Source organism: Xiphias gladius, chromosome 7 (assembly GCF_016859285.1).
Source record: "Xiphias gladius isolate SHS-SW01 ecotype Sanya breed wild chromosome 7, ASM1685928v1, whole genome shotgun sequence".
Lineage (NCBI taxonomy): Eukaryota > Metazoa > Chordata > Actinopteri > Istiophoriformes > Xiphiidae > Xiphias > Xiphias gladius.
Window position 1 is genome coordinate 111,884 of NC_053406.1, and position 25,722 is coordinate 137,605.

The window sequence follows — 25,722 nt, forward strand, 5'->3', positions numbered from 1 at the left end:
GGGAAAATGCCAAGCTCACTGAAAGCGACAGAAGCTGACAGTTTTTCCTTTAGTTGTAGTGGTTGTAAAATCAATTTATAAATGTCATAGCTAAACCTGTAAGTGTTTAGATACTACTAAGTATTGTACTTTTATTGTACTTACACTGAGTACAGTGTTTTATTGTACTTACACTGAGTACAGTCCCATTCTTGACTGACACCTGACAATTATAGTTTAATTGTTAAGTTCATTAAACAGCTCAGTGCATGTGTTGGGGCCTATTTTAACTAGTGGATTAGTCCACATTTGGTTATCTAGTGAGTATTTGGGGCAGCAGGATGGCGTGTGTGACAGTGTCAAAATAAACTACAGTGTGTTTGTTCATGGCAATGAAGGAACTTATCACCTAGTGAAACAGTGTGGTTCACTGATGTGTTTTTAATAGTTTCTGGACAACAATGGAGTTCTGCAGCACAGAGGAATAAGATATATCAGGCTTTGGTGTACACAGACAATACTTGTTAGTAGGAGACATTCAGTGTTGATTTAAGTCTGTACATGTAATTTATTGACAATAAGAAAAATGTAAAATATTACCAGACTCATTGTATATCAAGCTATATAGCATTTAAAATACCATTCCGGTAATCAGGTGATCAGGTTACAGACCTCAGTAAATCCTTATTTTTTTATTCTGTAATTACAGTAGTAATGTGTAGTGCTGTTGTCCTCTTTTTTTATAGTTTGGGAATGATCCTTATTCCCTCCTGCAGCACATAGTTGACCTCAGGTTAATAATTAACAGACTGCACAGACATATTGTACCTGTAATTTACAACCTTCATCACTCCAAAACTGAATAGAAATCCACTGAGCTGTAGCTAGCATTGAGGAAACAGTGGTCATGTCTTCAGTGTTGTTCCTAGGAATGTAACAATCTGAAAAATAGTTTACATTCTACAATTACGCAAGGTCCTTTGGTGTTTTTTATGCTGATTCTGATATTTTTTTAGATTTAAGAGGTACTGCACACTTAAACATGTTTTTTGAGCTATAAACAAAATTATGTGACTGTGCTGTGATGAAACGCATCAGTAATGGTATTGACATTTCTTACTAAAGTTATATAAATTGGCATTTCATGGGTTTAAAAGGCTCAACACGTCATCCACTGTTTTAAATCATCCTGAACCTTGCAAAGCCAATGCTGACATAGGTAACTGTGTGGGACTTATTTACGTCATGAAATTTGTTATTGTTTTTATTAAATAAAATGTTCACGCCCTCCAATCAGAGGTGGGCGGCCCACCTCCCCAGCATCTGTCCTTGAGTGGGAGTCTGTGAAACCGCACCCATCATTCACATGAGTTTATGCTATTTTTTGCTGACCTTATACCTATTATTTTTCAATTTTGGCACAGTGTTTCGGACGTGTGCTTTTGACGGCTAGAGAAGCACCACTGAACTGCATTCTTTCCTTTCAGACCCTCATATGGCTTGGCAATGGTTGCAGATAGCAACAGGTCCCTTGATAGCAATGCACTGCTATGTATATTTGCCATCTGCATTTTTCAGAGTGCTATTCGAACTACATTCTTGGCTCTGAGGGTCCCGGGTTTGGGCATTACTGGGGCTGGAGCCAACGTTTCAAATTGATACAACCCGGGACCACCAAGGTCCTCCACCTCACTAATGTCTGAATCAGGGGATTCTGGAAGGGAAAAGACCTCCTCCTCCAAAGAGCTTTCTGCGATAGGTTTAACCAGTCTTGGACCCAAAATGCAGAACACACTCTCAGAGAAAGCAGTTGGGTAACAAAGGTTTTTATTGTAATGGGTTGTGATAGTGTTCATCAGAGATTTGGGAATTGGGAAGTTTATGTTTGAGGAGTAGATGACCAGAGAATAGGGATGGGTATTCACAGACATTGGCAAAAAGAGCAGGGTGAGCTGATTGGGTCAGGGAGTCTTGGCCGTGGTCCACACGGAGGATAGGTATCCACGATGAACCAGATGTAGGAACTGGGCAGAAGCAGTCGCAATGGTTCTGAAGATAACTGGCAATGAGGAAGGAGCTGAGTGCGACTGGAAATGGGAGCAGGCTGGAGGTTTGTACCTGAGCACATGGAAACTAGAAGTTCGAGAAGATAACAAGACAAACACATGAGGAGCAAGATGCTGAAGCTGGCCTTAGTGTCTGTACCACAGAGGTGAATGAACGATATGCTTGAGCCAGGTTTATATACAGCGATAGCTGTACAGGTGAGTTGGCGGGAGAGGGACCCAGGTAGCCACACCCAGCCCCTTAAAGGGAGATAACACAAAGATAAGCACACACACAAACAGGGAGAGCGAACAGCCTGAGGACAGACAGACACATGAGGAATGGAAAACAGAGGAGAGGGAAGGGAAAACCAGTCTGCCCATAACACTCTAGCATAGGTGCCTTGCGGACACTGAGCAACTCCTGCCTCACACATCCACAACCCTATCCCCACTCTCAGCCCCTTGACCACTTTTTAGCATTTTTCAAAATTCTGGTACAAGTGAAGATTGGCTCAGAGCTGGGGGTGAAGTTACACTTTAAATATATTTAAATGTGTCTCCTTTCTGATTTAACATTCCTTCACCAGAATTATATCCCCGACAAGGTTGAGAGGGGTTTAAAACAGCATTTAAACTATCATGAAGATAGATAAAAATGTACAAAACATAAACTTAATGAATAAAAAAATGTTTAAAAAATGAATTGACATACATTTTGGTGGCTAGTACCAACTCCCTATGAGAGGTGCTGGGGGGATTTGAACCCATGACCACTGTATTTCCTGGATAAATCCCTGGAAATATGACCCCCATGTCCTGACTGACCCCACAGAAAGCAGCTACTTACCTCACCATAATTTATCCAGACCTGCTTTAACATGTTCAAAAGATGGCAGACAGACACAGTTATAGACTTTCTGGTGACCATAGCGGAGCATTTATCAGCTAAAGAGACAGATATTTCCCCCAGGAGTTGGTAGAGACCAAGAACAGAGCTAAAAGAGAGTTAATACTGGAATTACAACACAAAATGAATGCTAATCTTGCTCTATGTCTGCTCCATGTGTAAATAGGTTTCTGTTTGCTAACACGTCCAACATAGCAACTTTTTAAGATGATAATATAACAGTGTTGTGTTTACAGCCCTTTTTACTGCCCCTAAGTGGCCAAAAATTCAGTCGATACAGCCTTAAAAAAATTAATTCTAAACAATATCACAACCATGCATAAACAGACACTGTGGCTGTATCACTCTGTTGTTGCTATGTAGTGCAGTATATTTACTGTCTGCCAGTTTACTGGAGTGTCCAACTTCTCCGTATGAAATTTATACATTATATTATCCACTAAAAAATTCCCACAATGCAACGGAAAAGTACTGTCCATTTGCTCAGTGCAACGTGTCATGCTTGATAGATGTAAAACTGAAATTCCATTAGTGGTGACACAAAATTTTGATAATTGATAAGTGTCTGAATTCTCATATCACTGCGTACTGAATTTTAGTCAAGTACTGAGTGTTGAAATAAATAAACAGCAAATAATGAATGGAGGAATGAAGGAGTGGTATCAGACAGACGCAGCAAAATGTAGATTATAAATTATTTTTTCAGTTGTTAAATCCCCCAAATTCCATAGAAAAAGGAAATGACCTCAGTGGCCTGAGTGATTGTGAAGGCCTTGTACTAATGATGACTATTTAATTTCACTTAAATGAAACTAAATAACCTGTTGGCATAGTAAAAATATTTTCTGATTTGCTTGATTTCTGCCTTAAACTGCTTCTCTTCATACTTATCCAACATATCCTCCAATTTCTCAGTTGGCAATTCCTCTTCATCCTCAGCCTTCATCTCCTGTGGAGTCCTCCAAGGTTCTATACTTGGTCCAGTTCACTTCTCCATTTTCATGCTCCTGCTAAGTCACATTATTAAAATTTATTCCTCACCTAAATCATGTTTCATTCAGCTCTGCATTGTGTCCAAAACTCAAATCAGTTCTCTGTAGCTCATACCTGGAGAAAGTCATCCAGCCTTCATATCCCCCACCCTGACTGCTCCAACTCTTTATACTGTATTTTGGCATCACTTAAGTCTTCTTTATCCTGTCTCCAACTAGTTCAAAATGCTGCTCCACCAGTATTAACAAGGTCAAAAAACAGGGACCATATATTCCCATTCTCTTTACCTGTAGAACTAAGTTTATAATCCTGATGTTTGTCTACCAAGTGGTAAACGGTCTCGCCCCTTTTTACAGTATATTACAGAACTCCTGTCCCCATATCACACTGTCAGAGACATCAGATCTTCTGTCTGTCCACAGATCCCAGACTAACTGCTCTGGGGACAGGGCTTTCTCTATAGCTGCACCAAAACTTTGAATTCTCTTCCTCTGACCATACTATTATTCCTGTCTTTTGAGATTTTCAAATGTCAACTTAAAATGCCCTTGTAGTCATTAGCTTTTTCACCTTAGGACTTTGGATCAACTGTGTTTGGTATATCATTAAAAGTCTGCTTAAATAAAGTTGACTGCAGTTGAGTTTTTTTGAAAAAGCTCCTACACTATATTTCCAGACGGTCATATGGCGTTATTGTGCGAACCATGTTACATTAGCAAACGTTTTACAGTGAGCTGTACTTTGCCTTCGCCTTCAGGGAACTTTAGAAACACAATGTGCTTAATGTTACAGATTATTCACTGTGGCACCAAGCATAAAACATTAAATTCTTATACATCCTATATAGTAGAGACTGAGTGTTATTGCTCAAGTACAGTCTACGAACTTTGCGCACCAGTGTTTGTTAACGTTTTTTATAACTTATTCATGAAAACAATATAAGTAATTCTCATGACTGAAAACACTACGATTACCCTATTTAACGCATGCGCTCCAAACGAGCTGAAAATGAAGCGGAATTGTTTACATTAGTAACGGAAGTAAGAAAATCCTACTTCAAAATAAAACAAAAAAGTCAAAAAAATGTGTATTGCAGGTGTTTGAGCAGAACATCTAATCACAACACTATGTGGGGTTATCGCTGTGCTTCCAGATGTTTTAATGTCGCTTTACAGTTTTATAACTATACAAGCGAACATAGGATGCTTTAAACTACACAAGAAGCTAGAAATACAGGAAAGCAACTTTTAACAGAAGCAGAGAGATTTCTTAAAAAAAGGCGCAGATTTGACCTTCCACTTGTTCTTCATGCAGTCATTAATTGGAGAAACATGTGATCAGTAACAGTGATTATTTTGAAGGTAGTACCCGGAATTGGTGTTTGTCACTTCAACCAGCTTGACTATGGTGTCCAACACCTCCCATTAGTTTCTCTGAAGAAGACTTCCGGTGGTGTGTCATGGCGGTGGCATGGTGAATCCTAAAGAAAGGGAAAAATACTCGACCCTGTGGTCTTATCCCGTCGATTCAGGGCAGATTTTCATGCAGAAATAAGCTTGTCAACTCCGGCTTTACGCTTTGGATTAGCCAGCACAGCGCTGCGGTGTCCCTCCGCCCGGCCATGGCGGCTCACAAACCCGTGGAGTGGGTCCAGGCCGTGATTACCAGATTTGATGAGCAGGTAAGATGGGCTGATTCAGAGGATGGGTGTAGCAAGCAGTGGTAGTCCGGAGGGCCCACCAGTCCGGCTGACGGTACATCTGAACAGACCAGGTCCTGTTTTACAATCGGATGGAGAGTTTTCCCGGCGGGAACACTTTCTGCTCTGAAATGTGTCTGTACTGTTTTTCCGATATGTGAAACACCGAGGAGGAGGTCTTTTTAGCTAGCGCCATCTCCACCGTCAATAAGCACATTTATCCCACATTTGTCGCGGACTTAGTGCAGAGCAAGCCGGTAAGCTGCTAAATAATAAACAATAATGCAACATGTCAGGGGCGTTTCAACCTGAACACACGCCTCTGTATATCTGTTCAGGTTCGCAGCTGACAGCTCTCACGGCAGCTGGGAAGCTAACTTTAGCAGGCCTAGCTGTTTAATGTAAACAAATAGGATGTGACTGGGTTAGCACCATGGAAGGATTGCTGAACCGGCCTACCGGGCACGGGCCCAGGGACCCGAGAGGTCAGATGGCCCAAGCCCCTGAGCCAGATCCTCTGTTTGAAGTCGCTGTTGGCATTTTTTGATTGAAAGTCATAGAGCTCAGTTAAAAGTCCAAAAGTATCCCTAAAGTGATCTAAAACGACCACAAAGAGGCACAAAACGGCTACAAAGAAACACGAAATGATTCAAAAGGGACACAAAACGACAACAAACGATGCATCGTTTGAAGCTGTTTTGTGTCTTTTTCAGTCTGGGGTCGTGATGTAGGAGGGCGGGGGGGCCTTTTACTTGTCTGTGTCAGGGTCCCATTGTCTCATAACCTGTCAGTGGTTAGTACGCTGCATTCATATGAACAAATATAAACATTTACAGACATTTACAAAGTTTGCAAAGCTACGGAAGTGAGGAAACATCGGTAGTAAGAGTTAATACTACTCTTCCTGCTAGCTGATTTCTTAAAGTGTAACTTCACCCACAGCTCTGAGCCTAACTCCACCCACACCATAATTTTGAAAAATGCTACAAAGTGGTCAAGGGTTAAAAGAAGGGGGCGGAGGGCGTGAATGTGTGAGGCAGGAGTCGCTCAGTGAGCGCAAGGCACCAATGCTAGAGGGCTCGTTGTAGTTGGAGGTCTTTTCCCCTCCAGAATCCCCTGAAGCAGGACATTAGTGTGGTGGAGGACCATGGTGGTCCCTAGTTGTATCAATTGGAGGCACTGGCTTCAGCCCTAGTAATATCCGAAGTCAGAGCTCTCAGAGCCAAGCATGTAGTCATGAAAAATGCAGATTGTACATGTACATAGCAGTGTTTTGCTATTGAGGGACCTGCTGCCATATCCAACCATTGCCAAGCCATATTAGGGTCTGAATTGGAAAAATGCAGTCCAGTGGTCTTTTTCTACAGCCGTCAAAAGCACAAGTCTGAACCACTGCAGCAAAATTGAAAAATACTTAGTAGCAAATAAATAGCATAAAGTCCTGTGAATGATGAGTCTCGATCAGTATATATTTGACAATGAGCACAGTTTCATAGACTACTTAGTTGCTGGAGGACGTGTTCCACCCAACTCTGATTAGAGGGTGTTAACATTATAATTTAAAAAAAAAAATATATAAATTCCATGACGTTCCAGAAATATTCATAAATTTCATGACGATTCACACTTACCGGTTGGTATCTGTAATCATGATATATTACCAGAACTTGCATTGTCTGTTGTAAAAGAAAGTCAAGCAATGTCCATACTTAAGTTACATTCAGAAAAAATTGTAAAGGAGGGTAATATCTCTCTGTCAGTCATCCCAATCAGTTTGCGTTACCAAAATCAAAGTGTTGTTGTTAAAGGGTAAATTTGACAGTCAGTTTTGTTGAGAGAAAAAAAATCAGTGTTTGCCATTTAAAAGTAATTTGGCTTTGTTAAGTTGTCAGAAGCCTTTGCATCTGGTGTTAGTTTCCACAGATCATGGATTGTAGCTGGGGTTTAGCAGCTCAGCTTGGATTACTACAGTCAGAAGAAAGTAGCTTTAGGTGTTACACCAACCTCTTAGTTATTGTTATCCTAAGCCCCAACTTAAGTGTTTCAGTCACTTTATTGTAGTTTTTTGCTTAAGAATCCTGCCGTTTATTACCGATGCTAAAATACTTTCCCCATCTTAACTAGCTGAACATCATCCAGTGAAATAACTACAGTAATAACAGAACAATTAATATTTGAAATGGTGTGTTTAGTAACCTACTAGCCATGGCATATTTGATTTTGCATAAAACTGCTTTATAGTGCACAATTAGCTTAGAAGGCCTACATTAAAATGAGCCACGCCAGGCCAGTTTAGATACAACTGAGTAGTTCTCTATTCGTAAAATATAGCCTGCGTCCCAGCTCTCCTTTAGTGATTAGTATAGTGTCCTACGGTGTTTTGTATAATGTACCCGGAGACAAAAGTGTTAGTGTGGATCTGTTACAGATCCACACTCCAGGATGAACAAACTACGGAAGTTCTTCTGCAATTTCCAACCACCAGCAGCACTCTAGATCAGTAGTCCACCTGAGAAATAGAAACTTCTGGGCTGGATGCTGTTTAGTTTTATTTGGCTTGCTGACTTGAGTTGCATATATTGTGGCTTGTTATGAAACAGTTCCAGCCAATCCATTGGGATAAATGTGTCATTTTTGAGAGCTGCTGTATCTAAACATGGGCTAGGTTTTGTATATTCACTATCCTGATCAGGTTTTCTTCTATCCTGATCTTGTTTAGGTCTTTTAACATTTGTTAATACTGAGAAGAGCTGCTATGATAATTCAGTTAGTCGAACATTTTTTTGATCATTATCATTTTTAAAGCAAAAAATGTAAACTTTGTTTACCCCAGGTTCTCAAAAAGGGGTAATTTGCCACTTTTCTTGTTCTTACATTATAGTAAATAAAATATTTTAGGGTGTCGACTGTTGCTTGGATAAAACAAGATATTTGATGATGACACCTTGTGCTTTGGGATATTTTGATGGGCAGGTTCCAATGTTTGGAATTTTTCCTCTGTACACCACCACAATGGATTTGAAATGAAGCCATCAAGATGTGTGGTCCAAAGATGTTTCGATGCAAATGAAGGAGAGGCCATCATTAGACTGAATAAACAAAACAAGCCTATCGGAAAGATAGCAGAAACTTTAGGAGTGGCCAAATCTACAATGTTGTACATTCTTAAAAAGAAGGAATGCATTGGCAGGCTCAGCAATGCCAAAAGGCCTGGAAGACCTCAGAGGACAACTAAAGTGGATGATCGCAGAATTAATTCCTTGGTGAAGAAAAACCCTTAACAACATCCATCCAGGTCAAGAACACTCTCTAGGAGGCAGGTGTATCATTGTCAAAATCTATAATCAAGAGGCACCTTCACAAATCTAAATACAGAGAGTTTACCACAAGGTGCTAATCAATGGCAACACTCAAGAACAGAAAGGCCAGATTAGACCTTGCCAGAAAACATCTAAAAAAAGCCTGGCAAGTTCTGGACCAAGATTCTTTGGAGATAAAACCAAGATTAACTTTTACCAGAATGATAGGAAGAGAATAGTATGGAGAAGGAAAGGAACGGCTCATGATCCAGAGCATACCAGATCATCTGTCAATCATGGTGGAGGCAGTGTTATGTCATGGGCATGTATAGCTGCCAATGGAACTGGGTCGCTGGTGTTAATTGATGATGTGACTACTCATAGAAGTAACAGGATGAAATCTGAAATGTAAAGGGCTATATCATCTGCCCAGATTTAGCCAAATTCTGCAAAACAGATGGGATGGTGCTTCAAAGTACAGATGGATGATGACCCAAAACATACTCCAAAAGTAACCCAAGAGCTTCTCAAAGCAAAGAAATGGAATATTCTTCAATGGCCAAGTCAGTCACCTGACCTCAACCCTGGGTATGCTTTTCACTTACTGCAGACAAAACTGAGGGCAGGAGGACCAAGAAACAAGCAGCAACTGAAGGCAGCTGGAGTAAGGGCCTTGCAAAGAATCTCATGGCTCTGTGGGTTCCAGACTTTAGGCAGTTATTCACTGCAAAGGATTTCCATCCAAGTATTAAAAATAATCCTTATATTTATAATTATGTTGTTTTGTCCAATTACTTTTGAGCCGCTAAAAATGAGAGACAATGTAGAAAATGGCTGTAATTTTTAAACATTTAATGCAATATTTTTGTTAAAAGGTATCACTTTTTTTTTTTTTTTTTAAATATTGCATTTTATTTTTAACCAAAAGTACCTTCAATTAAAGCTGAAAGTCTAAACTTCAATCTTCATTTCATATTCATTGGGGTGACATACAGTGGCAAAATTACAAAAATTTTGTCACTGTCCACATACTTATTGACGTAACTGACTGTGTATAAACAGATGGGTGACAAATTCCAGGAAAAACCAACATAAAGTGTCATAGTAAGGGGTTTAGTCATCACGTGCCGCCAGAACAGCCTCAATTCGCCTTAGCATTGATTCTACAAGTTTCTAGAGCTCTACTGGAGGGATGGAGGGCCATTCTTCCAAAAGATATTCCCTCACTTGGTGTTTTGATGATGGTGGTGGAGAGCACTGTCTAACACCATTCCTGACTGTACATGATGTGGATGAGTGAGCGAGCAAACATCAGATTGTTTTATTGTTTCCCAATCAAAATGTCCTAACCTGCTGCGTGCGTCAGCGGACAGTAATGGGGGATGTGTCGCTTTTTTGTTTCGTACACTTGTCCCACCTCGAGCTATTTTCATATAATGTTTTAGATTTAAATCTCTGAATTTAAACCTGACTAGTAGCTAGGTGCCAGCAAGTTTGTAAGAATAACGTAAGATACCATTATTCTGACAGTATCGTAACTGACAGTAACTGACAGTTAATCAAAATCACTCTTTATTACAGCCTATATAAAATATAACAGTGTACCAAAAAAAATAATTCTAGGTTAGGAAATTATTAAAACCCTCTCAATGTGAGAGGGAGAAATCGAAAGTGGTGCAAAAAAACATCTCATCCCCTCTTCTCACCTCCCTTGATCACACTTCATCGCTTTTAGTATATTTCGACAGTTTTTTGTGCTCCATCTTCTAGAGTTGGCTTTTACTGTATGTCAGGAAGAGGTATAAAACATGGGTCCAAAATCTCCCTTAGGTGTTCAAGTGGGTTGAGATCTGGTGACTATGAAGGCCATAGCATATGATTCACATCATTTTTGTAATCATCAAACCAGTCAGTGACCCCTCGTTATCTGTTTAATTGAAAATGTGGAAGAAAATGTTGATTTACTTATTGTCATTTTTTCCATTCCATTTATATGAACTAGGGTTGACAAAATATTAGGAACACCTCTCAGCATAACCCAGTACCATTCAACTGGACCACAAATTACAGCCTCCAAAAAGACCATTAAAATAAATCAACACCTCTTGCAAATAGATTCAATAAAAACTGAAACCTAAAATCCTCATTACTGCAGGATTATAATTAGGATTTATTGCAGGCCTGTTGTATTATACTGAATTAGTTTTATCTAGGTGTATACTTAAAAAATCTTCAAGTGAGTGTATATGTCAAAGCAATGGTAAATGGACTGTTCTTATATAGCGCTTTTGTAGTCATATCAACCACTCAAAGCGCTTTACACTACATGCCACATTCACCCATTAACACACATATTCATACACCACTTCTTTCTACACATACAGCGCTTTCTACACACACACTCACACACCGATGATACATCGGGGGCATTTTGGGGTTCAGTATCTTGCCGTCTCTATCTCCTGAGCCACAGTTGTCCCAAAGCGATCCTTTTGAATATTTTCTGATCAGGTATTTGACAACCAGGGTCTATTTTTACTAATAATATCCTTACTCAGCAGCGACAAGGAAATTGATGAATAAAACATTGAACTATTAATGAAATAAGTATATTTTAAATGGGCTCTGCACAAAATTTAGGAGAACCCCTTAAATTGACATGCAACGTAAGACATTCATATTTTTTTCCATCTTAACTGTATTACTGGTCAATGTTTTTGTGATAAATAGACAATTTACAGAAATAACGATGTGCAGTTTTATTTTAAAGGAAAAAGTCACAAAGTGAACTAGTGCTTTAATAGAAAAAATCATTAAATTAAATAGTACTTTTTTTAAACGTAGACACCAGTGCTGCCGACAGAGGTGCTGCCAATCCATCCATCCAATGCATCTAATCCTGCTTAGGTTGTGCTGTTGTTGTGCTTTACGCGTGTTTCACGTTTAAAGTTTTGCGGTTAGTTTTCACTGCAAATGTTGGGTTGCATCGAGAACAGTACACACAATACATGACTTTCCTTTCTTTGCAATATCTCAGCCACGTAAACTGTGTGAGCCATTCCTGTTGGAAACATTAGATCTTTGCCTGTTATTTTGAAAAATGAATTGATAGTTCATTTCATTGTCACCAAAGGGTCAAGTGAAGAGTGAGAGTACTTACGGACCATACGCAGGTAGATGACATCCCGTGCAGAAATTTTCCCCATCCTGCATTGTTAGGATGAACATGGCCGTATGCAGGGTTTTATCTGATTACTCAAATTAATTGTCTAGTCAAATTCATCAGTCTACTATCAGAAGCTGTGACTTCCCAATTCAATGGAAAAAATTGAAAATTTTGATTTCCCTGATCTACATATGTGCATTTCAAGACCTTTTTGAGGGCAGAAATTGGGTAACGGTAGCTTTAATTTGGTCTGCTTTGGATTTGAATTACAGAAATGTGTCTCAAACAGTACATAAATGTAAGCCAAATGCCAAATTATCTAATAAGCATTCGTAGGGGCACCACCTGCTTTTTGCAGGAAATTGATTACTCAAATTAATTGTCTAGTCAAATTCATCAGTCTACTATCAGAAGCCGTGACTTCCCAATTCAGTGGATCTCCGATCTCTACTTCAAAGGAACACACAGCAACAACTGGGCTCAAAATAAAAATTTATTAACTGTTGTCTACTAACACAGAATAAATGCAGTGACTAATAGTTAAGATGCAAGGTGGAACAAAAGAACAATAGTAACCAATAGCTGATAAGTTGGTAATGTGATAAATTGGGCAGTGGTGGGAGAGAATATGTTTAGGCTATTGATGATATGGCTGATATGGATATGGCTATATAACTATACGGATCGTAGGGGATCTATAAATAAAAGTTTTAAGGATTTATCCATCCGCTGTCCAACTGATAAAGAGCATGATTTCTCTGCATTTTCAAACTATTTAATTTGGAGTTTAGGCGCGAATGTAGCACATCCATCTAACACCAGGGCCCATAAAAACATTAAGCAAACAATTATGAACTAATGGTGTTCTTGGTGATGGGAAAGGAACCATATAATCGGGGATTCCACTGTTGTTCACAAACCTTCAAAACAATTCCAGTAGCTAACTGACTAAAGACAGAGGATTAATAATATCCAACATTACTAGTAATTAAGAAAACATTGTCTGAAGCCTATTCGATTCTATGGAAGATGACAGTCACTAAGTTGCAGTATGGTTACATGGTAGAAATTGGTTTAGTTCTTGCAACACACATTTCATCCGTCCTAAGGCCTAAAATTTTTAGAGTTGCGTCACACTTCCTGTAACATTTGGAGAATAACCTTAACCGAGTTACAGAATAGTTGGAAATTTAGTTTCCATTATTTTACACAAGTTTTCCACGGATGAAGATGTTGTTTTCAGTTGTGATTGGAATGTGGTATAATTTATGGCAGGGGTCTGTGATCTACCATTTGGGACCCCTAAGGTGGTGAAAGGGGGAAAAGGGGGCCAGATTGTCGTTTTCATGCATGTTATTCCAGTGTGTTCAACAGGGGGTTTCACACCTTGGTGGCAACTACAGTACTTTAATGTTAACTTTTTTTTTGAGACGCGACAGTCAGACATTGATCAAAGATTAGTCCTATTGTGATGGGATTAACTCAGTGCCACTCCATGGGGGTCTTACTTGTTAAATCCCATTTGCCTTGTTTTCCTTTGACCTGTGGGTCAGTCATACATCTCTCCAACATGGCTTATAGCTGATCTGTTTTTTAGATACTGCTCCTTTGTTTCTGTCTTCTGTCCGCAGGGTGCAACAGGGCAGGAAGGGCAAGCCCTGTTTTGTCCATAATCTCTGAGTGTCCGAATTAATGATGTCTCTGATTTAGGTCCGTTATATTACCAAAGAACATATATCTCTGTGGTAATTAGGGCGTACCTCATTTTAACCTGCATTTTAACATGCATTTCAACCCTTAACACAAACTGAATTGAACTTTTTTAAAGTTTATCAGTCTGACATTGGATGGATGGGATTAATGTTAGCTAGCTAACTAGCTCTTGGCAATAATTTACTGCAGTTCCTTCAGTTGGTGTTTTTATGCCTTCAGTTTTGTATTTAGTAAGTGAAAAGCATCCTCACTTGGTTTGAGGTCAGGTGACTGACTTGGCCATTGAAAGAATATTCAATTTCTATGTGGTTGCTTTTGCAGTATGTTTTGGGTTATTATCCATCTGTACTGTGATGCAGTTTTGCAGGATTTGGCTGAATCTGAGCAGATAGTATAGCCCTATACACTTCAGAATTCATCCTGCTACTTCTATCAGCAGTCACATCATTAATAAACACCAGTGACCAATTTCTGCTTAGTACAGTCTCTGCTTAGTACAGCTCCACAGTGAACACTTACACAATTACTAAAACTGAAAATGAGTAAAATAGTAATGCAATTTCAAATTATCAAGATCATATGGCTTTACTATATTGTTCAGCTCTACCACATACATCATCTGTTTTTGAGATCAAAGTTTTAAATGTGCACAAATGCGTTGTGCCCTGGACAGGTGTCATGCTTTGTATATCAAGTGTTACTGTCTGCATACTAATATACATGCAGATGTACGTGTCCTTAAGTTGAAGCAAACAGCACTTAAAATTCAACTTTATGATCGTTTTAGAGGATGTAATTTGTGGTTTTCAAATTTAACTGTGCTGTGCTATACAGAGAGGTGTTTCTGTTATTTAGCCTAGACACAATATTAGGAACAGTTATCAATATAAGGCAGTGCAGTTCAACTGCCCCTCTAAACCAGTGTCAACACAAACTGAACATGAGGACCTTCATGACAGACAATTTATTGCAGGCCTGTTGGATTACACTGACGTAGTTTTAGCTAGATGTATCTAATAAAGTGGACACTGACTGTATGTGTGACCTTTTTAGAGGAATGGCTAGGCCTGGCAGTGTGAAACAAAGGGCTCACTCACCACACTGTGCTACACTGGACTGCAAACAGAGACATGATCTATTTTATGTTGTGCATTCTGTGCATGTGATGATGTGACTGTCTGACTTCATGATGGAACCATGGGGCTGTATTGACTTCCTGTTCCAAAACTTTCAATTAGGAGTCCAATTTTTAGTTCTAATACAACTGATGACTGATGGACAAAATTTTGGTCAAACACTAGAGAAATATGTATATAATATGGTATAAAGTAAATTTAGTCAAGCTATACTGTTTTCTCATCACACACTTACACCAGCCACAATTTTACTATCATTTGACAACAGAGGACTGTTGGTAAAACACAACACGAAATTTGTGTGGGACATTTTTTGTTATTTTCAGGCAATTTATACACCATCAAGAAAGTAATTTCAGATGAACTGATAATGAAAATAATTACAAGTTGAAGCCCTGATTTTATTTACTGCCATAATGGGGCCGGCTGATTTGATGAAAAAGTTTTATTGTCTTTCAGAATCGTGGCTTATTGTACATGAAAGTGGAGTATCTGGCCACATTCTGAAAGACGTTAAATCAGTCAGTCAGTCAAAAATGTTGCCAGCCACACTGCAGTATTTACACTGTCGTCTGTCCTTGACAGTTGAACATGGTGGCACTGGCAGTTGTGCCCCCACGATGGCACTAGCTAATCTCTGATCTTGGTTAACTGGGTTTGCATTTTTAAGAGTTGTACAAATCAATGGTGCAAAATTTTGCAAGGGGCCTCAAAATGTTTTCATACTTACAGTAACTTCTCAAATAGCAGCCAGATGGCTATGACATAGCCAGCATAAGGACAAAGAATATTAAGAGTTCAATTGTTAGATTCAGTATAAAGTCAATTTCCACAGCTCTAATTCCATCAGTACAACAAAAGAGTTATGTCATCCTCACCAGTCTGCTGACAACACTTTCTCTTTTTAACATAAAGACTGTTTCATTCACTGATTATCTCTAAATCAGTAAAACATTTTTAAACTTCTGTCAGTTTAGCTCTATACTCAATGCAGGCTTTCACATTTAAAGCCTTTCAGGAAAGGGAGGGATTGAGTCCTTTTTAATATGAAATATCAGTGCAGGAAGTGTTGAGTTTCATCAATGTTGAACTGGAAGGTAGAAGCAATAATGGAAATAATCAGTGAATGAAAGCACTATTTGTGTGAAAGAAGTTAGTGTTCTCTGCAGTGTGTTGAGTACAACTTTACTTGAGACAATAGGTAAACAGGAAGTATACAGCAAATATAAACATGAGCTGATCAGAAAACTTACTGAAATAGGATCAGTTATGCTCATGAAACAGTTGCAATTAGGAGTAAAGGCTATCTCTAATATAAGGCCTGGTTCCCTCTACAGTTCAGGTAAATAAAGGCCCTGAGAATAATTGAGAATTAACAGTAATTATTTTATTTAATATTTTCCATTCAGTCTCTTTTGTCTCTTTGTATTATCAATTCTTCTTACTTCTCCTGGAGTTTTCGCAGTCTATGCTGCAAGTACTGATTCTTTTCAGAGCCATGTGATCAATCAGTAATTTTTTTGGAGTGATGATAAACCAACATTTAACTGAACGGTTTAGAGGTTTGGCATCTAGTATATTCACTGAGGAAAATGTAGAACACAGTCTCTCCTACATTAAGGTGAAGTAACCAACTTTAATCTCTTTGAGTTTATCAAATATGTTTTGGACGTGGAGTATGATCTGGATGTGAATGCCACAGTGTTTTAAAATTGCAGCATAATAAAAATAAAAAAGCAGACAATACTGTCAAACACAATGTTATATAACGTAATGGTGAATTGAGTTGACTGTAATGTAATCCCACGAGTTGAAAACTGTATAGACTGAATCATTCTCCTGTGTTTTCCTTCAGCTTCCTATTAAAGTTGGACACCAGAACACCCACACCAAAATCAGCACAGAGCACAACAAGGAATGTCTGATCAACATCTCTAAGTACAAGTTCTCCCTTGTCATCAGTGGCCTCACCACCATCCTCAAAAATGTCAACAACATGGTAAGTGGGCTCAACAAGGGCAGTGGACAAACTGTAGTTTAGTCAGTTTTCAAAGACTTACTGGTTGCTGTCATCATTCTTCCTCTTCATACTGGTAGTGAAGTAATACCTTTTGTAGTCCTAGTAGTCACATGTAGTCTGCTGGTACAGACTATTTGGACAGTCTCTTTGGACTTTATACTGAGAGAGTTTCTGTTTTTTGGTCATCCTTATTTACAAATGTGAGAGGGTTAGAATATTAGGAACACCTCAGAATATAATTCAGTTCAGTACAACACCACCACTAGCTCAATGTTAAAACATAGTACTGAATTAACAACAAACACGGAACATTATAGGCATCAGAAAAATCTCCGTTATGGCAGAACAGTCTGTTTGCATTAGATGGTATAGGTGTTCCTAAGAATTTGGCGAATGAGTGTGTAGTATAAAAGTGGATAGTATGAAAGTAAAATGGGAACAGGAAGTGGGTAAAGAGATAAGGGATGAGATTTTGATAATTGTCAGACTTTGTTAAATACAATACTCAGGTCTAAAGTTACAGTCTTTCCAGAAGGGGCACCTTTGTATGAAAAAGATAAATCTGATTAAGTTGATTATTAGGTCCTATTAGTGGCAGTAATTACTTTTTCAAAAGTTCAGATAACACCTGATCTAATCTAACTATAAATTGAGGAATCTCTGTCTTTCTTCCTTTCTCTCTATCTGTCCTTCGATATTCTTGACAACTGCTCATCTGCTCAACTTCAAACTTCTCGTATGTATTGCTGAGGTCCCAAGGAAGTGCAGTGCTAGCTGAAGTTTTTTCGATTAGCAGTTCTTGAGAAACATAAGAAGGCAAATATTAAATGACAGTCATTGAAGGCTGGGGCGGCGCATCCATGCAACCAATGTCATCGATTAAGACAATGGTGCATTGCGAAGATGGCTGCGCCCAGTGAAAGCATGGAAAATGAGCTGCAGCTACAAAACCTTGCACAGGATCATCTAAATTGTGGGAGTATTGGAAGTGGCTTATTGCAGCAGTACAAAAGCTGTGCAAGGTTGCTTGAAGCGAAAGCATTACAGAGCGCTTTGTTTGAGACCAGACATAGCAACAGTAAGAGAGTACTGTTTTGTTTACTTTTTATCCCCACCCAAGCAGACAAGTAACAGGCGGAACAAGTAACTTATGCACTGCTGCTGTTATGGTGACGTTACATTACACCATGCGTCACATCTAACATCGTTATTCAGCGTTTGTAGTGTATATTTTATAGTTTCCTTTAACGGCCATGTATGAGCGGGGAAAAGTGGCTTAAACTAATGTTATAGATCTTTGTTACAGTCTGTAAATCAGTTAAAATATTTTTCTTGCTGATGCAAAAATACATTTGCCAGTCATTTTCTTAACCGCATATTACTCCTGTGATGAAATAAATCCACGTCATACCAATTTCAAATTTAAGTCAAATTCTTCAGTAAAAATTCTGATAATCCAGTTTAGGGAAGGGGTTAATATGACTCACTTCAGTGATCTTCAGTGATTAAATTAATCTCCATGGTTTCTGCCAGTTTATTAGGTACACCTAGATAACTAATGCAGTATAATATTATATTGCTTTGAGAGTCTGTAAATAAAAGTAAATTGTGCTAAAGAGGTGGTATCCACATTAGGACATTGACTGATGACATGGACGTACACGGGCAACCACAGATTTTTACACTGGTTGTATCAGCTTAGTCGACTTCATAGGCAGATGTCCTTAGGCTTCGACTATAGCCGGGCAAAAAATGACAGTGATTGGTTTGAAAGAGCTGAATATAAAATTTGGTTTAAGTTTCAGTAAAGCCATGGAAAAAATACCCTCTAAAACCAGTCTCTCCAATCCTTCCTGCCTGACCAACAAGCAAAACTGAAAATGTCTAGCTTTGTTAAGTTAAGAATGTTGATAGTAGGGCTGCCACTTTTTCCAAAAGTCAAGTTTGAACAAAGTTTGAATGACATGTAATTTCTTCAAATTAGTTTGCATTCATTCAAATTCATTTGAATTAATTAATTTAGATGGTTTGGTGTTGTGATTGTCTGCTCAGGACGGCTTTGTTCGCTAATGTCTTCCATTTTCGTTGCAAACAACATAACACTACTAGCCTGATAGGTCAATAGGGCATGCCATAGCTCAAACTGATAGTGAAGTTTTGGAGCGCCCTCTGCTGGATCACAAGGCAATCTACTTCAAACGGTCTTTTGTGCTTATAGACTGTAAGTTTGGAATTTGAGCAGGTCATTACAATTTGAATATTAACTCTTTCACCCACATTCAAACAAGTTTTCAAATTTCAAATAAAAATTGACAGCCATAGTTGATAGTTTTATTGTCAAATGAAAAATTAGGAGGGCATATCTAGAAGCATCTTTGACAATGTAATGAGGTCAATCATGAAGTTAACGTTGTCAGTATTATGACAACACCAACCGTGAGAATTCCTAATGCTGTCCTCATTTGCAAATGCTGAGTGACTGATGTTTGGACTATGATTGTTTTCAGCGGATATTTGGAGAATCCTCTGAAAAGAACCTCTACCTCTCCCAGCTTATCATCCTGGACACACTGGAGAAGTGCCTGGCTGGGGTGAGTCTCCCTGTATTAAAGAGATTTTAGAAATCTCCTCTTTGAACACCAGTGATCCGAGCCTTCAGGATGAGCCTTTGTGTCAGGAGTAGGTTGTTACCTCCCAATCCTGTGCTCACCTAGACACAAACCTCTGTTAATGTACTTATCCTCCATCAATCATGTTGTGCTCATCTCCGGGAGGTTCCTTGGTGAACTCGCAGGTCTGCATTACATTTGCTGGCATTAGTAATATAACATAGTCTAGCATCTAATGGGAAATGCTCTTAGCTTCCTGTACAGGTTTTTGTCATTAGCTTTCTGTTTCAAATGGAAGCCAGGTACCTTTCTGTATTGGTGGTTAACATTATTGAACAGATTAGGAAAGAATTCTTAAGAAAAGATGATGGTGTGTGATGATATATATCTGTGTATATATGTATGTATATGTATCTGTGTATATATGTATGTATATGTATCTGTGTATATATATGTGTGTGTGTATATATGTATATGTATATGTATCTGTGTATATATGTGTGTGCATGTATATATGTGTATATATGTATGCGTATATATGCGTATGCGCATGTGTATACGCATATGTATGTGTATAAATATGTGTATATATGTGTGTGTATACGTATAAATGTGTGTGTGTATGCGTGTGTGTATGCGCGTATATGGGCGTATTTGCACGTGTATATATATATGTGCGCGTGTATGTATGTGTGTGTATGTGTGTGCATACATGAATTTGTATAAGTGTGTATATATACATAGGTACAGTGTATATATACATAGGTATAGGATGTGTGTGTGTGTGTGTGTGTGTGTGTGTGTGTGTGTGTGTGTGTGTGCATGTACGTGTGTGTGTGCGCAGTAGTACATATGTACGTGTGTGTATATGTACATATGTACGTGTGTGTATATGTTCCTATGTACGTATATGTGTATATGCGTGTATATATACATATGTGTGAGTGTGTGTGTGTGTGTGTGTGTGTGTGTGTGTAGTTGTACATATGTATCTGTGTGTGTATATATATGTGTGTGTGTGTGTGTGTGTGTGTGTGTTTATACGTATACGTTTGAATATATTTCTATGTATATGTGTAAATATTTGTGTATATGTGTATACACACATCTGTATGTGAATATATTTGTGTGTATGTGTATGTGTATACATATTTTTGTATATGTATGTGTGTATATGTATATCTTTGTATATATTTATATGTTCATGTATATGTGTACACACACATCTGTATATATGTATACATAAACATATAGCAAGCTTGTCCAGCCTTGATATATAAATATATTTATTTGGACATTGACGCAATTTTCATAATTTTGCCTGTGTAAGCTACCATGATGGATTTGAAACAAAGCCCTCAAGATTAATTGAAGTTTAGACTTTCAGCTTTAATTCAAGGGGTTTACCAAAAATATCACCATTTTCAGCCATTTTTATACATAGTCCCTCAATTTTCAGAGGCTCAAAAGTATTTGGACAAACCAACATAATAATGTAAAAATATAAGAATTATTTTTAATACTTGGATGAAAATCTTTTCCAGTCAATCGGTGCCTGAAGTCCGGAACCAATGGACATCACCAAATGTGGAGTTTTCTCCCTTGAGATGCTTTGCCAGCCGCGTTCAGTTGCTGCTTGTTTGTGGGTCTTTCTTTCCCCAGTGTTGTCCTCAGGAAGTGAAAAGTATGTGCAGTTGGATTAAGTTCCCTGTTCAATTTCTTTACCTTGAGAAGCTCGTGTTTTGCTTTCGCAGTATGTTTTGGTCATTATCTGTGTGCACAGTGAAGCACATAGATTTTTGACTGTGATTTTTGCAGAATTTGGCTAATCTGAGCCGATAGTAGAGCCCTATACACTCCAGATTTCATTCTGCTACTTCTGTCAGCAGTCACATCATCAATAAAGACCAGTGATCCTGCTCCATTAGCAGCCATACATGTCCATGCCATAACACTGCCTCTACCATGTTAAACGGATGATGTGGCATGCTTTGGATGAAATGATAAGCTGTTCCTTTCCTTCTCCATACTGGTCTCTTCCCATCATTCTAGTACAAGTTAATCTTGGTTTCGTCTGTCCAAAGAATCTTGTTCCAGAACTGGGCAAGCTTTTTTAGATGTTTTCTGGCAAGGTCTAATCTGGTCTAATGTCTAATCCTTTCTGTTCTTGAGTGTTGCCAGTGGTTTGCGAATTGTGATAAACTCTCTGGATTTACATTCTGGAAGGCGTCTCTTGATTTTTGACTGGGTTAATGATACGCCCACCTCCTTGAGAGTGTTCTTGACCTGGCTAGGTGTTGTGTATGGTTTTCCTCACCAAGGAAAGATTCTTGTGATCATCAGCTTTAGTTTTTTTTCTGTGGTCTTCCAGGCCTTTTGGTGTTGCTGAGCCCGCCAGTGCATTCCTTGTTTTTAAAATGTACCACACTGTTTTGACTGATTTGGCCACTCCTCAGGGTTCTGCCATCTTTCTGATAGCTTTTGTTTTTTTCAGCCTAATGATGGCCTGCCTTCATTTGAATTGACACCTCTTTGGACTGCATCAACTCCAGACCTTTTATCTGCTCAATTTGTCATAAAATAACGACGGAATAGGCCTTGAAACTGATCTTCAGTCAACTGTCCAATTACTTTTGAGCCACTGAAAATGAGGGACTATGTATAAAAATGACTGTAATTCCTAAACTGTTAATTTGATATTTTTGTTAAAGCCTTTGAATTAAAGCTGAAAGTCTACTGACTTTATGGACCTAACCGTATATCTATACATATATTTTTGTGTGTGTGTGTGTGTGTGTGTGTGTGTGTGTGTGTGTGTTTTAGCAGAGCCTGCCATAGTGTTATCCTGTGTTACTCTGTGTACAGTGACACTGTTTAAAAAAAAGTACAGTGATTCGAATGAGAGTCGACTGATGGTCGGAATCACCAACGTTTAGGTTGTAGTCCTCGTGGTTACCTGTGGTAACCGAGAGGACTCTGGAGATAAGTTAAGGGTACCTTGATTTAGAAGGGTAGTTAAACTCATGACTCTTAGTAGAAACACTGAATTTTGTAATAACATTAATGAAGAATTTAATTTTGATTGGTAGCGTCTGGTCTTCTGCTCAGTAACGTCAGTATGGTTATTTTAGGTGGTGTGATGTATTATTTCGATGGACTCCTTGCAGCTAGTGCAAAAATGCAATATGTTTGAGGCCAGGGTTTGTGACATTGCAACAGTGGGCCATTCAGTAACAAATCTGACATCCTGTTGACCTGTTCATTGTACTTAGCCCCTTCCAAATTTCAACAGGAAAGATCACATCACTGAAGCAGACTAAGGCCTTTTTCCTAACTGTTTCCCTCCTCTCTCTCGCCCCCCTCAGCAATCTAAAGACTGCTTGCGTCTGGATGAAACCATGCTGGTCAAACAGCTGCTGCCGGAGATCTGCCATTTCATTTATACATACCGTGAGGGCCACCAGCACGCCACTGAGCTCCGGGCCTCGGCCTCAGCAGTCCTATTCTCTCTGAGCTGCAACAACTTCAACGCCGTCTTCAGCCGCATCTCCACAAGGTAGCGCTCTTATTGTACCTAGTCTGTGAGTAGCACAGGCTGCTGAAATAGTATGTGTTGTTCTCAAGAAGAAGTACAACTAGAATCTCTCAAATTTGTGATATCTGCCACAGCAATCTTGTGAACTCTGATGTGATTTATATTTTTGTTGTAGAAAATATCAGTGCTTAACCAATAGTGTACCTTTGTCGTCTTAGAAACCCTTAATTTTAAACATAAAAAGATAATATGACTTTTATCTTGGACTTTAATGCTGAATTTGGTTAAAATAATAATTTTCTTCTCAGACAAAAATCATTTTATAGGGTAAATATTGAATTCTTTTTTACATTTTTCATAATGAATTTTTCACTTTTTTCTGACATCGTATATAGGGATGCAACAATCCAATATTCATATCAGATATTGGTCTGATACTGGCTCAAATAGCTGGATCAGGTATGGGTGACAATAAGATGATCTGTTTAATTCAGTTCTATGTTATTCTACGTTTATGTCTATGGGCGCGTACTACATCGTGCAACAGCAGTTTGCCAGTTAGCTTGTAGCAGGAGCAGTCCACGGTAAGGAGACAAAAAAAACAGGTGCTGATTTAATCGCCGGCAAAACTCAAAACTCTGCAAAAAATTTGCAGTCCGCAAATGCTACCAGTGTAACGCTGGTCACTCTTCGCATTAAGTAGGCGTGGGAATCACTCGAGTCCCCATAATACAATATTATCACAATAATTATGTCACAATATATTGCAATTTTAAACATTTTACAATATGCTGAGTGTTACGATAACATATACTTACTACCCTTTTCAACTGCATATTATGTCCCCAAAGGAAAACTTTGTCAACTTCAGTTTTTTGTATGAGATAAAGGTCTTAGTCTCTTCATCTCAAGTCAGTGATTTTTATTTCTGCAAAATGGGATTGTCAAGCAGACATATTGACCAACATGGTCCTAAAAACCTGCCATAAACGTTGCATGCACCTGACAAACTGAACTGTTGGTTTTACAATCTATTCCAACTTAACTAAATGCAAATGTGTTTGGACTACTGTACTATTACAGGTATTTTGAACAATGCATTTTGTAAAGAAAAAGTTATGCAGCCCCTTCAGCAAATGGGGAATTTGAATGTAAATTACTGTTAAATTTAAGTTAAATAAAATAAAACTTGTAAAATAAAACTATTGGGACTAAAAAGATTCAAAGACATTTTGACAGTGAAGGAATGTAAGCATTTGTGCTCAAAAAGAGGAGCTGATTAATATGCTATGAGGTTAGAGTGCTCCTTTGTGCTGTGACAATGGCTCCAGCAGTCGAGAAGACTCTCGCGGCTGAGATGCTAGTACCTGGGATACAAAGGTATCTTTTTGCCAGTTTGGCCAGGAAAGGATAGACTTGTTCATGTGATTTCCACCAGCCTAGTAGGTCTTCTGTGAGTGCCAGTGGTGTGACTTCCTGGTATCTTTTCACCTCCTCCTCAGCTATGGGAAATAATGATTTTGGTAGGGCTTCAATCACCATAAGTCTGACCAAGCAAGTCTGCTAGCCCACATGAATACCTCAACTTGGCTGGTATAACAGTGTGTCTGGGATCCTCTTCAGTGTAGCCAGGTTCCTCCTGATGTTCTTGGGCTTCTGGCTAAGAGATGGTCTGCAGCCTCATTTCTTCCTGTAAAACATGAACACATACACGCATACACACACACACACACACACACACACACACACACACACACACACACACACACACACACACACACACACACACAGAGGGGGAGAGAATAAGTATGTTTAATATAGCTTTAATTAACTATGCAAAAGCAGATATTTTGTTTCTCTTCGGTAAATTATAGTTAATTGTCTCTAATTTTTAAATAGATCTTTACCAATATGACTTCAATATTGGTAGAGCATTGACATTTCTTAAGTGGGTTAGAATATATTCATTATTATTTACATGTTAATTTACCTGACGGGTCATAGCCTCAGCAACCACTCCTGTTTCTCCTCTGGGGACAGGAAAGGCAGGGTTTTAAACCGGGAGTCAAGGGTTGATGCTGTGGAGAGGGTTTTCTTCTCTACTGCAGTAGCATTTTTCTTCTTAAAATCTTGACCAATGCTTTGTTTGATTTTTTTTGATGTCCCTCCCTCACACAACAGCTATGTGAGCAGCGGTGCTACGGATGACAGAGTAGGATTTGTTTCCTGAGACATCACAGTGGTCGCCCCTTGTGTTGACTTCAAGGCCCGGACTATTTTATTTGGCATTCCCAGTATCTGTCTCATTCAGGGTGAAGATATCTGGGCTGCTCCTACTCACTTTGGGAGACAACAGTGCTGCACAAATGGCAGGCTGTTGCTCAAGGAACCGCTGGAGTATTTTGTAAGCATTGTTCCATCTGACATCAGTCTTGAGTTAGTGGGTCAGAAGTTGTAAAATTTTCAGTTTTTTTTCCTCCAAAGCATAGTTTGCCAAAACGCCCGTTATGCGCCACACTCTCCCCATGAGCCTGGCTACTGCTGGCAGATTTAACGCAATGCCAGATTGAGCGTGTGAGTGAAATTCTTCACATGCAGGTATCCCACTAACTGAATGG

General features: G+C 38.8%; 1 protein-coding gene across 1 annotated transcript in view; it reads left to right on the top strand.

Annotated features, from left to right (window-relative positions):
• The first annotated feature begins 5,364 nt into the window (after positions 1 to 5,364).
• The window catches only part of LOC120792129 (neurofibromin-like), a 128,074-nt gene continuing 107,716 nt past the window's right edge, over positions 5,365 to 25,722 (top strand). Inside the window, exons 1-4 of the mRNA XM_040131188.1 lie at positions 5,365 to 5,608; positions 16,796 to 16,939; positions 19,468 to 19,551; positions 22,935 to 23,125. Of these exons, the coding sequence (XP_039987122.1) occupies positions 5,549 to 5,608; positions 16,796 to 16,939; positions 19,468 to 19,551; positions 22,935 to 23,125 (479 nt within the window). The 5' untranslated portion in view covers positions 5,365 to 5,548. The remainder of the gene's footprint in view (positions 5,609 to 16,795; positions 16,940 to 19,467; positions 19,552 to 22,934; positions 23,126 to 25,722) is intronic.